The sequence below is a fragment of the Lutra lutra genome, chromosome 5 (genome assembly GCF_902655055.1).
Source record: "Lutra lutra chromosome 5, mLutLut1.2, whole genome shotgun sequence".
NCBI classification, from domain to species: Eukaryota; Metazoa; Chordata; class Mammalia; order Carnivora; family Mustelidae; genus Lutra; species Lutra lutra.
Window position 1 is genome coordinate 89,804,987 of NC_062282.1, and position 15,271 is coordinate 89,820,257.

The following is a 15,271-nucleotide window of genomic DNA, read 5'->3' on the forward strand; positions in this document are numbered from 1 at the left end:
TAGCTATAATCTAGACTATCATGGAAATCTTTTTAAATTGAACAATAGCATTATCTATTACCCTTGTTATTTGGGAAAAAAGTTCATTTAATCTGTCCATAGCATTTAGAAAAATACTATTTTATCTTGGCCAAGCTTCCCAAGCTTCTTGTTTTGAAATTTTAAAAAAAGGACATAGTTCATTATGCTCTCAGGCCAAAGTCACACTACGCTATAATGAAATAAAAATGTAATAACTGAGAGTGATTTCTCTAGTAATGACTAATTCATTGAATCACAAAAATTAGAAGTTTTGGATAATTAAATGTTAGGCATATTGAAGCTTACTGCCACTAAATACTGACATGACAACTGTGCTGATGACAAGAGACAAATTAAGATTTGTTTTAATGCTTAGTATTTTATTAAGTTAAAGTCAAGGCTTTACTCTTCAATGAAAAATGAAAATTTTCAAGAAGTATTTCCTACTTTCTGTTATTATTTAAAATAAAAGCAAAAAAAAGTATTTTTTTTTCTAATGGTGATCATAAAAACAAGCATTCTCAACTCTCCATATTAACTTTAAGGCACTATATGTAAACCACCTAAATCCTTGCCAAATCTGCTTTTATTAAGTGGATGAAAAAGCAAACCGCAAACTCAAAACATCAGTAAGTTGAGTTTCTATGGTTAGAGAAGATATTTTGTTTTTGTCATGTTAACTCTTAAAAATTCTTTCATGACTATATCAGTAAGTTTTAACATTTTAATGCAGAAAATAAGGGTTATTTGCAATTTGTTTTCCATAAAATTAAAAGGCTTTTCCAACTACAGCTTCTTTCTTAGCTTTCTTTGTTAAACAGTTACTTCCGTTCTGAGAGTTACAGCCTTGTAATGCTGAAATATTTTATGATTTAATCACTCCTATGAACATTCTCTATTCATTCCAGCACCTGTCTTGTCCAGAAGAAACAGTATGAGCAGTCACAGAAAGCTCTAGTATTACTTTATGGATGCACTGATTATTCAAGAGCACCAGGGGGAGCAGAGGGGGAAGAACGAAGAACAAGCACCCAGAAGAGCAATTAATTTATAGGCAACAAAAACATGATAGAGATGTTGGTTAATAAGTAAATGGACAAAATAAATTCCATAAAAAAGTCACAACCACATCTGTTAGGTTGGCTGATGTGTGGCTAACATTAACTAAAGAAAAGCCTGAAGTCTCTTGGAACGATGCTTGAATCCTAACTTCAAGAGAGTTGCCACTTGAAGCATGGCAGTTTCCAGCAATGAAAGCCTCGAAAGTGCCCCCAGATTAGAGAGAAACAAAACATATTTTTATAGTGGTATATTTTAGGAAAAAATCAAAATGATTTTGTTTTCTCTTTAAAAATCACTGCACTCACTCTGAAGGCCTGGTGAAATATGTGTTATTAGGTCACAAGAGAATAAAGTGACAGAGCTCCACAGCAGAATCTTTTTTTCTTTTTTTTTTTTTTTGCCTTTTTAAAGATTTATTTACTTATTTTAGAGGCAGGGAGGGGCAGAGGGAGAGCGAGAACCTTAAGCAGACTCTCTGCTGATTGTGGAGCCCAGTGCAGCTTGATCTCACAATCATGACATCATGACCTGAGCCAAAATCCTGAGCCAACTGACTGAGCTATGCAGGCACCTCTCCAAGGCATAATTTTTTAAAGTCCCGAGGCTTCAATTCCTGGCCTGCCCACCTCACATCCTCAACTTACTTTCTTTGAGAGAAGGTAACCAAAAACACTGTGAAACTACTTTACATTAAAAAGTTTAAAAAGGTATTTTAGCTTTGTAAATTCCGTACAAAAGAATGAAGATGTCCTAACCAATCCCACACTATGTTGAGCATATTCCAAGAATTAATAAGTGCTGTGTTTTCACTTTTAGAATAAAACACAGAAAGTATTTAGCACCTCTGTCTGGAATTCTGTCACTGGAATTTAAGAAAAGTCTAAACTAACTGGAAGTTCAAAATGTTTCTATCTGTATTATACCAAAAATTGTGTAAATAATAAGCTTTTTTTCATAATATAGAGATGTATACTAAAGACCGTTATCTAAGGACTGCATTGTAACAACCCATGAAACATAAAAAGTCAAGCAAAAATTACAACTGAATGGTTAAAAAAAAAAAAAAGTATGTTATCCAAGAAGACTATCAATGAAGTTTGACCTAAATCTCAATTATACTAGTAACACCAGGTATAATGCTTACTATCACAATTTTTTATTAGATACCTCTTTATATATATTCTTTCAAATTCTTACATTGATCTTTCAAAATGGGTATTATTGTGCTCATCTTATGCTAGGGAAACTAAAGCTTAAAAAGTTGAATTCATTTTTCTTTTTCTTTTTCAAGATTTTATTTATTTATTTGACAGAGATCACAAGTAGGCAGAGAAGCAGGCAGAGAGAGAGGGGGAAGCAGGCTCCCCGCCGAGCAGAGAGCCCGATGTGGGGCTCGATCCCAGGACCCTGGGACCATGACCAGAGCTGAAGGCAGAGGCTTTTACCCACTGATCCACCCAGGTGCCCCTGACTTCATTTTTCTAATGTAACTCAGCAACCAAGGAACAAAACCAAGATTTAACTTCCAGGTCTGCCTACTTGCAAAGCTTTGAAACCTTACCAAAACTTCCTTCAACTGTAGCAATAAGGTTCTAAAGGAAATCTGTACAAATCTCAGGGAGATTAATGTGCTTATGAGGGTAAGTGCTATAGATTTAATCACTCAAATTAAATGCCATCTGGAGTCTCTTACCCTACTTGGTACAAGCATCCTACATATATTACAGTCCATGTTGACTTTGTCCAAGAATTCTATAATTTTCCTGCCTTAGTAGCATCAATAAGTATTATGCACACTATAATGTCAGTCAGGAATATAGGGAGTTACTTCTAAAGCATCATTTTACAACTGCTAATAATTTGGATTCCTTTAATTAAGATTTTCAAAAACACAAATAATCTATTAACTCAAATGGTTAAATGGGTTGAAGGAATCAATTTCCCTCTTCCTAATACCCAAATCTATATCCCTAATAATTATTTCCTCTCCATAATCACTTAAAAATCATGACCTTACTAGTATTTTTATTATGTTACATTATACTATTAAATTAAAAAAAAAAAACTCAAGTGAGAAGAACACATAAAGATATTATGATTTTTCAAAGGTAGAAAGAGAATAACCTGAAAATACTGGCTGGTTCAAACAAGTACATGTAAAAATAATGGACAGCAATAAAACATAACCAGAAAGCAATGTTTCAGAGGTATTCATTCATCCTCAAAGATGTGTTGCAAGTCATCATAATTCTAGTTCAGACTTAGGTTGGGCATCACTCACGAGGACCTTCAGATCAGCTGCTCCCACTCAGTTTACAGCTTATGTGCCCTCGTTATGAAAGCAGAAGAGCTTTCTTTTCTTCTAAGCTAATCCTAAAATTTCACCTATAAAAAGTTACAGGAGTTTAGCATTCTTGTAAAAATGAGTGGGTTAAAAAAAAGGAAATGGGTAGCTTAGAAATTAGAAGTTTAAGCAACAGCTTCAGCCAAGTTGGATTTTTTTAATGTTAAAAATAAGTGTCCTGTCGATAATCTTTCAACCACAAGACACAAACAGCTAGAATCACTATCTTTTTAAAACGTCTTTTCTCACTTAGTCTACATTTCTCTTCAACCAAATAAATGCACCTTCTCTACTAAATCTGTAAATTTTTTTTTTTTTAAAGATTTTATTTATTTATTTGACAGAGAGATCACAAGCAAGCAGAGAGGCAGGCAGAGAGAGAGAGGAAGCAGGCTCCCTGCTGAGCAGAGAACCCGATGCGGGGCTCGATCCCAGGACCCTGAGATCATGACCTGAGCCGAAGGCAGCGGCTTAACCCACTGAGCCACCCAGGCGCCCCTAAATCTGTAAATTAACTCAAAGTTTAATTGGGTGCCTTCACAATGGAGATTAAAAAAAAAAAATCCTGTCTTATTTGGTGCCATTAAAGAAAGAAATCATTTTGATCAATTACTGTGACCTAAAGCTTAATTTTTTTAAAATCTTGAAGTAGAGATAAACCAATTACTTGACAGTTAACATCATTTAGGATACATTATTAGATTTCATGTTAATTTTTAAATTCAAACATAGGTCTCATCATTAAGAGTATGGATTTCTGGAGAAAGTAATTATAGCTGCTTAGGTTCTTTTCTCTGAACAACTACTGTCAGATCATCTTGAAATGTGTGCATATCCCTTTAGGTGCCTTCTGATTCTGCTCTTCTTTTTTGCACAGTGTTAACCAGACAAGAAAATTAAGAACACAATCCCACTGCAGAATGGTCCCATTCAGCACGTAGTACATTGAAGAAACTCAGCACAGCCTACCGCTATTATCAATCAAATTATTTTAAAAAATTACTATTTTATGAAATTAATCAATGAACTAAGACTTTGCTAGCCAGAAGAAAACAATGGCACCTGATGGCACAGCAGGAAGTGAGAGCCCAATGATGAATTATTTTGATAAGGAGCCATACCAAATTTCAAAATGAGGCCGAAATGACAAAAACCAGAAAAACGAAACAAACAAAAAACCGAGATCTGATCCCAAGTGTGCATTTGGGTTAGGTTGGTGTACGTATGGGTAAGTTAGTGCCTGTGGACAGTGTGTGAGGAGTCCCTTTTATTCTATTTGAAGCTAACTTCTCACTTCAAAAACAATGCAATCTATGTAAGCACTGTCAACAGATAAGACAATCAAGTGGCTGATATGCTATGGTATTTTAGAAAACTGATTGTTGAGGGTGGGGGGAAATGGGTGGGATAAAAACTATAATAAGCCAAGAAAAAGCATCACACATTTTAAAAATATGTGCACACAGATAAACTGTAAAATGGTATAACCTTCCTGACCTTGTAAATAGATGGCCACAATATTTAAATATCTTTAAGAGGCAACTGTTAAGGAACTGCCACACAGTTACCAGTTTTTACTGGTTGAATCCCCCAGTGATCTGCATCCAACATGAATGTGCCTCTTTCCCTATCTTCTCAGCCCAACATTCATTAAAAACATACATAATCCCAATTATTTCCTTATATAACTAAAGACAAAAAGAACAGAAATTCCAAAAAATACAGTAACACTACAGACAACACTATAGACAACAGACAACACTATACCTTGCTTTAGGGCTATTTGAGGCTGAAGGTTACTTCTCAGTCCCCCAAAACTCCACCGACCACCAAGGCCAGCACTTCAGCATATATGGCACAAATGACCCACTGAAACATACTAAATGACCTCGGAAAACTGGACTTCTCTCCAAGATTCACGAAAACAAAGGTATGATCATAATGAACTTTCTAACTTTCTTGATATTTCCTGTGGACACATAAGGCTAAGTGAACATAAAAAGGCTCAGTTCTTACAATGTACCCTAACATCTAGATAAATAAGAGTCAAGGTTCCAAGTTCAGTGAGCTCTACTGAGCATGAGGGCCGTACGTGGTGACATCCAAGAGATTGCACTGACCTCCACCAACTCTTATTTCCAACTGCAAATCCCAAGAATACCCTTAAGCATGCAATGCCCACGGCCCCGCCTGGGTTTCTGCTGCAAGGGCAAAGTGTCACTGACAAGCCCACTCCCCCATCTCAAAGGAAAAAAAAAAAAAAAATCCCCACTCACTGTGGCTCGGGGGGTGCTGTAATCAAACTATGTCAAAGTTGTTTTTGCAAAATGTCTAATTTATCTGGAGTGAATATAAGAGACAGGGAAAGCACAGAATCAGGAACCTCCCTCCAAGGGAGTAAAAGAGCCAACATGCAGTGTGACACAATCTGTATGTGTTTCTCAGGGCCACAGGGGCTGGCAGCGTGGGAATCAGCAGTCTAGGGGCGTTGGTGACAGGCAGAGCCAGGGCTTACCTTGTTGGAGGCCATCTCACTGACGGAGTGCCGGGTCTGCAGGGTCTCTAGCTGGTCCAGACACCAGTCCAGCTCCTCCAGGGTCTCGCTGGCCAGTTTCTGGTAGGCCTCCTCTGCGAACAGATAGGGAAAGGGGGACTCAGTTCTCAAGCGCTTCACGGTGCCGCCAACGAGTTCAAAGGGGGCCATCCTGCCATACCCCGCCATGCTCGGATGCCCGGTGCCCGCACATGAGGGCTGCTTCTTCATAGTGCCGAGCCCGGCACGGCGCTGGGGGCTCAGCTAGCGGGGCGGCCGGCCTCGGGGTAGCACGGTTTCTCCAGCTTGGCGTCTCAGTTCCGCGTCCAGGGAGGGCGCACAAAGTGCGGCAAGCCAACTTTTATACGGAGACACAGACAAAAACCCCACGGTGCGACTTTTCGACGGTGTGGCGGTCCCCAAGGCCAGCCCGGGAGGCGGGCGAAGAGGGCAGCGCGCGCCTCGGGGCGAACCCCGCGGACGGAGCGCCTGGTCCACGGCCTAATTTCGTCGCCGGCCGGGCCGAGCCGCGTCCCCGCGCCCGCTCCGCTTGCCGCCTGCCGAGCCTTCTCACGACGCAAATGAATCAGCCGCGGCCGGGTGCGCGGCCACCACGTTTCCTGTTTTCTTTCTCAACTCCTCCGGCGCCCGGCGCAGCGCGGCTCCATCACCGCGGCTTTCCGGGAACACTCCCCCTCACGCCCCTCGCCGCTGCCTGGCCCCTCCTCAGCTCCTTTACAAGGCGCCTGCCAACTGCCTAGGCCCGCCCGCGCCCCCCGCGCCCCCCGCCGTCGCCTTCCCCGAAGCCCCAGACCCGACCGCCCCACCGCCTCGCCGGGGCATCACCCGGCGCTGCCCGGTGCCGCTCGCTTTGAAGCCGAGCCCGGGAGGCGCGGGCGCGATCGCGTGTATCTGTGGGGCTGCCGTGGGGCTGCGGGAGAGCCGCCCAAAACCCGGCGTGGAGCGCCCGCCACCCGGGGTCACGCCCGCCGTGGGGCTCAGGCGGGACCTGGCGCGCACGCGCGCGCGCGCGGCCGCGCACCTGCCCCGCGGGGACCCAGCGCGCCCCTCCCGGTCGCCCCGACTGCCTAAGTCTCAGCGTCTTCACCGTCCGTTGCACCCCGCGGGGTTTCGCGGGAGAGCCAGACGGGCGGCGCAAACATGGTTATTCAGGACCTGAGCAACCGTTTCTGTGGGTTCGGGTGTTAGGGATTTTGAGGCTTCGTTTCTGAGGGCTTAGGATTTACCTACTTCAAGGGGACAGGGCGGTTGTGGGAATAGAATTGTTTCTGTTAAAACCAGACTCTTGCAGTAGTACCCAACCCGGCCTCTGCTAAGTACCAGATTTCTAAATGTTGGAAACATGGAAGCAAACAAAAACAACATTGAAGGCTTTTGAATTTACAGATTTGACAATATGCTGTATTTTCACATTCGGGATTGTCTAAGAGTTCTCTTAAAGGAGCAGCAATGTGAATGCACCACGTAGGATAGGCACTTGACACATGTCCTACATACGTGCTTCCTTCGTCTGTGGAATTGCAAATCAGAGACCACGATTGTCCTGTGATGCCAAAGGAAAAAGTCTGGAAGGGTGTTTCTGCCCACCATATGCAGAATAAACTACAAACGTGAGAAAATGAAAAGACAATATCCAAAGGCATGGTACGGAAGCTGGTTCCATTTACAAAAGCTGACCCTGGGGACCACGGGCACTCTATATAAAAGGATCAACTGCAAGAACTTCACTACGTTAGCAAGTGGATGAACAAAACTTTCGGAGAGGAAAATAATCCAAACTCTGAAGAGTCCCATCTTATAAAACTTGGTTATTGTCATTTAAAAAGAATACATTGAAAAGCTTACATGAAGTTGAGAGATCCCTTTTGTCTTTAAATCTACAGGTATTGGAGGAGAAGAAACACTACCCTTTAAATTTTGACTCCATAAATGATCAGTGGCACAACAAAGAATTTCACAGACTGAATCTCAGGTTCCCAGGGATTTACCAGATAGGTTTTTACATAAAATTTGTAAAAGTTAGAATAACTTTCAAAGTATTTGTTACATGAGCCACATGACTCATTGTTATCAAGGATTCTTGAACTGTTTGGTATTCATTTTGGGGACTCTATGTTTAAATCTGCCACTTTATTCCTTTTTCTTTTCTGCAGCAATCTCTGTAAATATATACTCTAGGTGAACCAACAGCTGTCAAACCTTGCCAGGTACATTAAAGAGTAAGATTGGGCCTCCCCCCCCCCAAAGTAACAACCTTAAAGATAATTTAAGATAATAAGTATAAAATGTTTTATCTGCATAGCCTTGCCCTGATTATAAGAATATAAAAATATAGTATGATTCTTTTAAAAATGGAAACATTACACAATGATGTAATGTAGAAAGTCCCTTGTAATCCAATACCCTAAGGATTGCAAACAATAATTAAGCCTATGATCATAACACATTTTCATTTTACCCAATACCTTCCATATGTAAGTATAGAGTAACCTGGTTGAAATGATAGTACATTTACTGTATGGTTTTGTTTTCTTTTTGCTTTTTACCCTCTACTGTGTAAAATAAGGATGCAGGACACTTTAAGAGGAAATTAACTTGTTTTGGGTTATTTAAGTTGTCAGTAGCAAGCACATCTAGTAGGTTATAGATGCAAAACCATTGTGCCTAGGATGTGTTCACTGCCATCTTTCCAGTCACTGGGTACATACAGAAAGCCAGGAATCCTTTCTCCATACCTCTAAGGCTTGGCTTTCCATGTTCCTTTCCCTGCATTCCAAGCCTTTAAAGTCTCAGCCCCAAAGGGAGCTCCCCAGTATAAGTAATCTCCCCATCTTCACCAACTTCTCAAACTTTTCAGAAATACAGGCTTTGGACTTATCTGGATGTGGCACTACATATTATATTCCAGTATTTACTTCTTAATTGTAAAAGGGGTAGAAATTCAGGAACGTTTCAATGCTTTAAGACCTTATATATTTAAATACAGGACTTGCCTTTAAGAAGGCAGTATAGCAACAAGAAGGACAACTTATTTCAGAAGATCTACTTTGTATCCAAATCATAGATTACCCATTTTAACAATCAGCATTTGCCTACAATAATAATGTGGTACACCCATGTATTTTAAATTCTAACTACCTCTACATGTATTGTACAAATCTGGAGAATGGAAAAACAGGGACCCGAACACATCTACGTACCAATAAGCAAGAAAATATTTACTGGCAGAGTAAAGAAATTTGTTCTATAAAACTGTTGTTCAAATAAAGAATTATTGCTGATATTAGTATAGAACTGAGAATACTATTTTTCCCAAATTCTGAGGTTGATAGGCATTGTGGCTGGCCACAGTTTTTTAGGATCATTATTAAAGTTTAACTTTTAGGAATTTTAACCCTAAATGCTCTAAGACATCGAGTAACAGACCTTTTCATCCCCACTAAAAAAACCTCAGTGTGGACTTGCCAGCTTTCCGACAGGAAATTGAGTCACTACACCAAACAGCACACCTAAATGTCATTGATGGCTACCAGGATAAAAACAGTGACCTAGTTTAATTTTGGATTTTACCAAGAACACGTACAGCAATCATTAATAAAATGCTTTCTCCCTAGAGAGTATTCACTGTGGCACTACTTGAAAATAGTATACAAAAACTCTTTTTTTTTTTTTTTTTCAACTGTCGAAAATCTTGCTAAGGAACTACAAGGGAGAAAAATGCCTAAGCAACAACTGCTAGCTAAATCCCATAAAAGCTAGGAGAGGGCTGTGGAACAGCAAATGAGAAATAACTTGAGCCTTTGGAAGTCCCCTCCTACAGCAGGGTCGGGTTTTGTCGAGGCACCCTCCAACTATGTAACGCCCCTGTTTCTGCTCGGGATCTTCGGCGAACAAACAGTCCTCAATTCTCGCAGGCCAGCGCTTGGCTTCCGTCATTGTGATGCGATCAAGGATTCCCCTGACACATGGCCTGGACTGCTGCCAGGGGCTCCCGGAGAAGATGCTGAAGCAGCAGCTTCCCTTTGAAAAGGGAAAAAGTAATCTCCTCGAGCCACGGCAGTTAGTTAGAGGTTGAGGTCATTTTCTTGGGAAATGTTCAGCCAATTACTCTTATCCACCACTTACAGCAACACTGACCATTGAGATAAAAGGATCCATGTGTAATTGTGTGGATATTGGTTTCTCTCTCTCTCTTTTTTTTCTTTTCTTTCTTTCTTTCTTTTTTTGTTGGCCAGTATTTGAATGATTCAAGGTCAATATAACTTAGTCATAATTTCTAGACAGGCCTACTGGTATAAATGAAGAGAACAGGTACAAAATCACTTACTTTGGGCACCATTTGCTTACACTTACTTAAAAAATACATAAAAATTAAGACAGTTGATTCAGGTTTTTCTTAAAAAAGAGAAAAAGAAAAAAAAAAAACAACTTCATTAAATGCCTTCAAAGAGCAAATACTTAAATATATATCTTCCTAACCGATTCCAGCTTTTCCCATCCTAATTCCCACCAAAATTCCCTCTTTGTTCCTAAGGATGGAGTTAATAAAGTCTAAAGTAGATAGAACTGGAGAAAAATTATTCCTATTTCACCATGTATTCCTTCGAGCTAGTTACTTCCTGAGTTTGCTACAGTAGATTTGTCCAGGTTAGTTATAACTTTTGCTTATTTTTCCCCCTCTATACATTTTATCTGATGGGAAATACATAAAGGAGTTGGATTCACTTTCAATGTGTACATGTAACAGGTTTAAGCAGAGCTTGCCAGTGGCAAGCTGCTCTCATTTCCAAGTGTATTACTGGCACCAACTTCTTGTTTTGAAGTATTTAAAAATCTTATGAAATATATAAAATTTCACTTAGTACTTCGAAAAATCTCCAAAGGGAAGATGTACATAATTTTGTGAGGTTTCTTTTTTCCTTTTATCTTCCCACAATCTAGGCTTTTTTTCTAGTGCCGCCTAAGGTTCTAGTAGAATTTTTAAAGTGAAATAAACACAAGATTAGGTTTCATTGACTTCTGAGACCATCAGTAATTCAACAAATATTTGTTTAGCACCAACAATGTGTCATGCATTTTATTAGAGTTTGCAAAAACAAGGTGTCTTTAAAAGACTGTCTCTTCTCCAAGGAAAACCTAGACTTTGATACTGGACATGATTTCAGCACACTATATTGTAGAAAGCCTCCCGAAAGAAGATAGCATGTAAGCTATTGCAGAATGAAAGAAGGCTATTTAAATCAGACTGGGACAGAGGCGGAGTGGGAGGCCATGTCCTAAAGAATGAAACAGGAAGTAAGTGAAGCATGGCGGGGAGGAGGTTAAGAGAGAACATATGAGCAAGGATATGGGCCTTTGTTCAGTGAGATGTGTGTGTATGAGTATGCAGAGAAAGGAACTACCATGAGTAGGGCCTTGCTTGAGGGAAAGAGGCTGGAGAAATCTGCAGACAGTGGCCATGAAAACGTTGTCAGGCATCTGTAATAGAGACTGTGGACTGAATCTTTGAAAGTAGAAGCCACTGAGTGATTCAGAGTACTGTGTGTTATGGGATTGGATTTTATTTGCATGGAAAATTCTAGGGGTCTGAATAAATGGGGCTAAGGAAGGCCAAGCTGACATCAGTGAGACCATTATCTTTGGCCATATTATGGGTAGGATAAAATTAATAATTTATAGAACATTTGCTTTCTGATGATTATTCTTATCTAAGACAATCTCAGTATTAAAATTCTACATAGGCATATGTCAGGCATGAAAGACTGTCCAGTGGGATAGACTTCTTGCCCTGAAAACTAGGATCTTCTAGTCACTGGGATTTTAATCATACTGTATTGACCAGAATTTCTTGCAGGTAGAAACTGTCTGGAAAAAAAGCATTTACTTACTACAGAAGGTGAGACTTCAAGGAGTCCTGATTTGGGTGGAACTCATCTGTGATCTTTCTAAAATATAGGAAAGGGGAAGAATATGCTGCTTGCTCCACAGTGTGTGTGTGTGTGTGTGTGTGTGTGTGTGTGTGGTGCACACGTGCGCTTGTGTTAAGTAACACAAAGGAGTAAGTTCTGTCTACAGTATAAGAATAATTCCACCCTATAAATATCCCCCTCCCCCAATCTGTAATAAATTTGCTAAAGGCACAAGATGTGGCAAGAGTTCTGTTTTGTTTTAATCCAGTGAAGGGACTGAGCTTGGAGGACAGATTCACATGAACAGAAACATCAGCCTGAGTGGACACTGGAGAGAAGAGGCAGAGGAAGAGACACAAGATTTGGAATTCATTAAGATGAGGGAGGCTTCTATCTGAGATATTGGAGTTTAAGTTTCATCAGACAGGTGGATTGGGGACTCCACATGACTCTACATGACACCAGACTATAAGTAATATTTTTCCTTGATTGAAACTGAAGAAGTAGAAAGAGGTTCCAATCTCCACTCTGCCTCAAATAAACCATAATCCCTGGGACATCACCTAATCTTTCTTGGGCCTCAATTTCCTTACCTGTAGATTGGAAATAATGAAATCTTGTAGATTATTTTAGTGAAGTGAGAGACCCTGGGTTAAGCAACCTTGCATTGTTCACTAATAGATTCTTTTCTAGACACTGCAACAAATGATGGAAGTTTAGCAATGAGCAAAGTGAAAGGTTCCTGCCCACTCTCATGGAGTTTATATTCTACTGGTTACGATGCTGTTCATTTTAATAAATATATACTGAACACCTGCTATGGGCCAGGTGCTGAGTACACCAAAGAGAAGGAAGTAGCTTTGGGTTTCAAGAAGCTCGTAGTCCTGTGAGGAAGACAATTACAGTTGACCTTTGAATGTGGGGTTTAGGGACACCAATCCCTTCTATGGTCCAAAATCCATGTATAACTAATAACTTCCCCCAGATTTAACTACTACTAGCCTATTGTTGACCTGAAACCTTACTGATAACATAAACAGTGGACTAGCATATATTTTGTATGTTAAATGTATTATTGACTGTTTTCTTACAATAAAGTAAGGGAGAGAAAAGAAAGCATTATTAAGAAAATCATAAGGAAGAGAAAATACATTTATAGTTCTGGACTATATTTACAAAAAAAACATCCACATAGAAGCAGACCCACACAGTTCAAACCTATTTTGTTCAAGGGTCACCTGTATAGAAGATTATGTAGGTAAGTCATCCACTAAAATTAGGCAGTAGTGGGGTCAGGGATTGTTATAAAGGGAATTCTTGAGTGAGTAGATGCCTTCAAAGACATCATTCAGTTCCAGAATGCTCTAACACTATGAGGTTAGCTCAACTGTTTATTAGGCATCAATGTTTTTTTCCTTGAAATCTCTGACAAAGAAAGTTACTGATAAATAGAAAGCACAGGGATATATTTGGTGTACCCATCTCTGCTGTATATTTACATCTACCTCCAACTCTGCCCCAAACATACTCCCATCTAATACTTTGCCATTTGATTTGCTAATTTCTTTTTTTTTTTTTTAAGATTTTTATTTATTTGACAGACAAAGATCACAAGTAGGCAGAGGGGCAGGCAGAGAGAGAGGGGGAAGCAGGCTCCCTGCTGAGCAGAGAGCCTGATGCGGGGCTCGATCCCAGGACCCTGAGATCATGACCTGAACTGAAGGCAGAGGCCTAACCCACTGAGCCACCCAGGCCCCCCAGCTAATTTCTTAATTTCTGTAACTGCCACTTTCAGTTAAATTCTCATCTATGTATTTCTAGATCTGTGTAAAAGCTAGTACTGGATCTCCTTGGGTTCAGTTTTTCTTTTTTCTACCACACTACTGTTTAGAAAGTCAGAATAATCTTCCTTAAACTCTTTTTTTTTTCTTTTTTAGAGAGAGAGAGATAGAGAAAGTGCAGCAGGGTGGGGTGTGGGGTACAGAGGGAGAGACAGAATCCCAAGCATGCTCCATGCTCAGCACAGAGCCTGATACAGGGCTCAGTCTCATGACCCTGAAATCATGACTTGAGCCAAAACCAAGAGTGAGATGCTTAACCCACTGAGTCCCCAGGCACCCACTTAAACTCTGTTTTTAATGTGTCAGTCCTTTGCTCAAATACCTTAATATATCAATGCCATACTCCTGTCTTCACATAAGGCCTTTCTTCAGTAGGGTTTTCAATAAAACTCTCAGCTCTCTTTTACACTATCCCATCTAAGGCTGCCCTTCTGGGTCCGACCTTCCACCTAGACACAATTTGCTGACCTCTGTCTCTCTGACTTGGTTTATATCCTCTTTATATTTGTTTCTAGGCCTTTCTGTAAGCGTCTAGACCAGTTCCTAACATTTATAGGCATGCAACACATATTTTTCAGTAAATAACCAATAAGTACTCATGTATTATAACAAGTCAGAATATTTCTTGAGAAGTATTATTAGAGCAGTAATACTGTCCTGAGTATGGTTCTCTAGATGTATTGTTAATCTTCATCTATCTATCTCTTATGCTCTTGTCTACTGTTTTCAACCTCTCCTACTTGCCAGGAATGAACATTGCTAGAACTTTGATTAAGCACACCATGGTGTCTTTCTGGAGTGAACTATTAATCTTAGACCTAAAGTGATAGATATTATAATATATATGTAGAATGATCTTTACAAACCAAATGAAATTTTGAAAGAACCCATCAATACACAGATATGAAGTTTGGGGGTATTAGGTGAATGAACTAAAGGTCATGTGCGATCCTACCAAGATCAGGAGAATGTAGATTAAAACTGGGAGAATTACTTAATCTCCTACTTACTCTTGCTCTTCTAAATTTAGCCAATCTGTAGTGCTCATGTTACTTTCTAGCAGACATTTAAATATATATTTCTCTCTCAATATAACAAAATTAAGGGCGCCTGGGTGGCTCAGTGGGTTAAGCCGCTGCCTTCGGCTCAGGTCATGATCTCAGGGTCCTGGGATCGAGTCCCGCATCGGGCTCTCTGCTCAGCAGGGAGCCTGCTTCCCTCTCTCTCTCTCTCTGCCTGCCTCTCTGTCTACTTGTGATCTCTCTCTGTCAAATAAATAAATACAATCTTTAAAAAAAAATATATAACAAAATTAAATCCTGTCTATCCCTCTCCATGAAATTATTCTGTGTTTTCACTGTTTCATCTCTACCATCACAATCCCATCTGCTTCCCCATGCCTGTGCTGCACACACACATACATACTCTGCTGGTTTCTTTTAGCTTTTCCTTTGACTATGACTTTCCTGTCTTAAGAACCACTTCTTAATCTTTGTATTATAATGACTAGTTATATTTATGATGTACTTGTTTTCTCTGT

At 40.0% G+C, this 15,271-nt stretch overlaps 1 protein-coding gene across 9 annotated transcripts in view; it reads right to left on the minus strand.

The window, feature by feature from the left end:
- The window catches only part of PDE4D (phosphodiesterase 4D), a 1,258,413-nt gene that overhangs the window by 50,131 nt on the left and 1,193,011 nt on the right, over nucleotides 1–15,271 (minus strand). For 7 of the 9 annotated variants that reach the window (XM_047729070.1, XM_047729069.1, XM_047729071.1 and 4 more), the window contains one exon: nucleotides 5,943–6,055. In XM_047729070.1, the coding sequence (XP_047585026.1) occupies nucleotides 5,943–6,055 (113 nt within the window). Of the gene's footprint in view, nucleotides 1–5,194; nucleotides 5,673–5,942; nucleotides 6,056–6,141; nucleotides 7,681–15,271 lie in introns of those variants that run through there. The other 2 variants (XM_047729077.1, XM_047729078.1) reach the window with 2 other exon arrangements.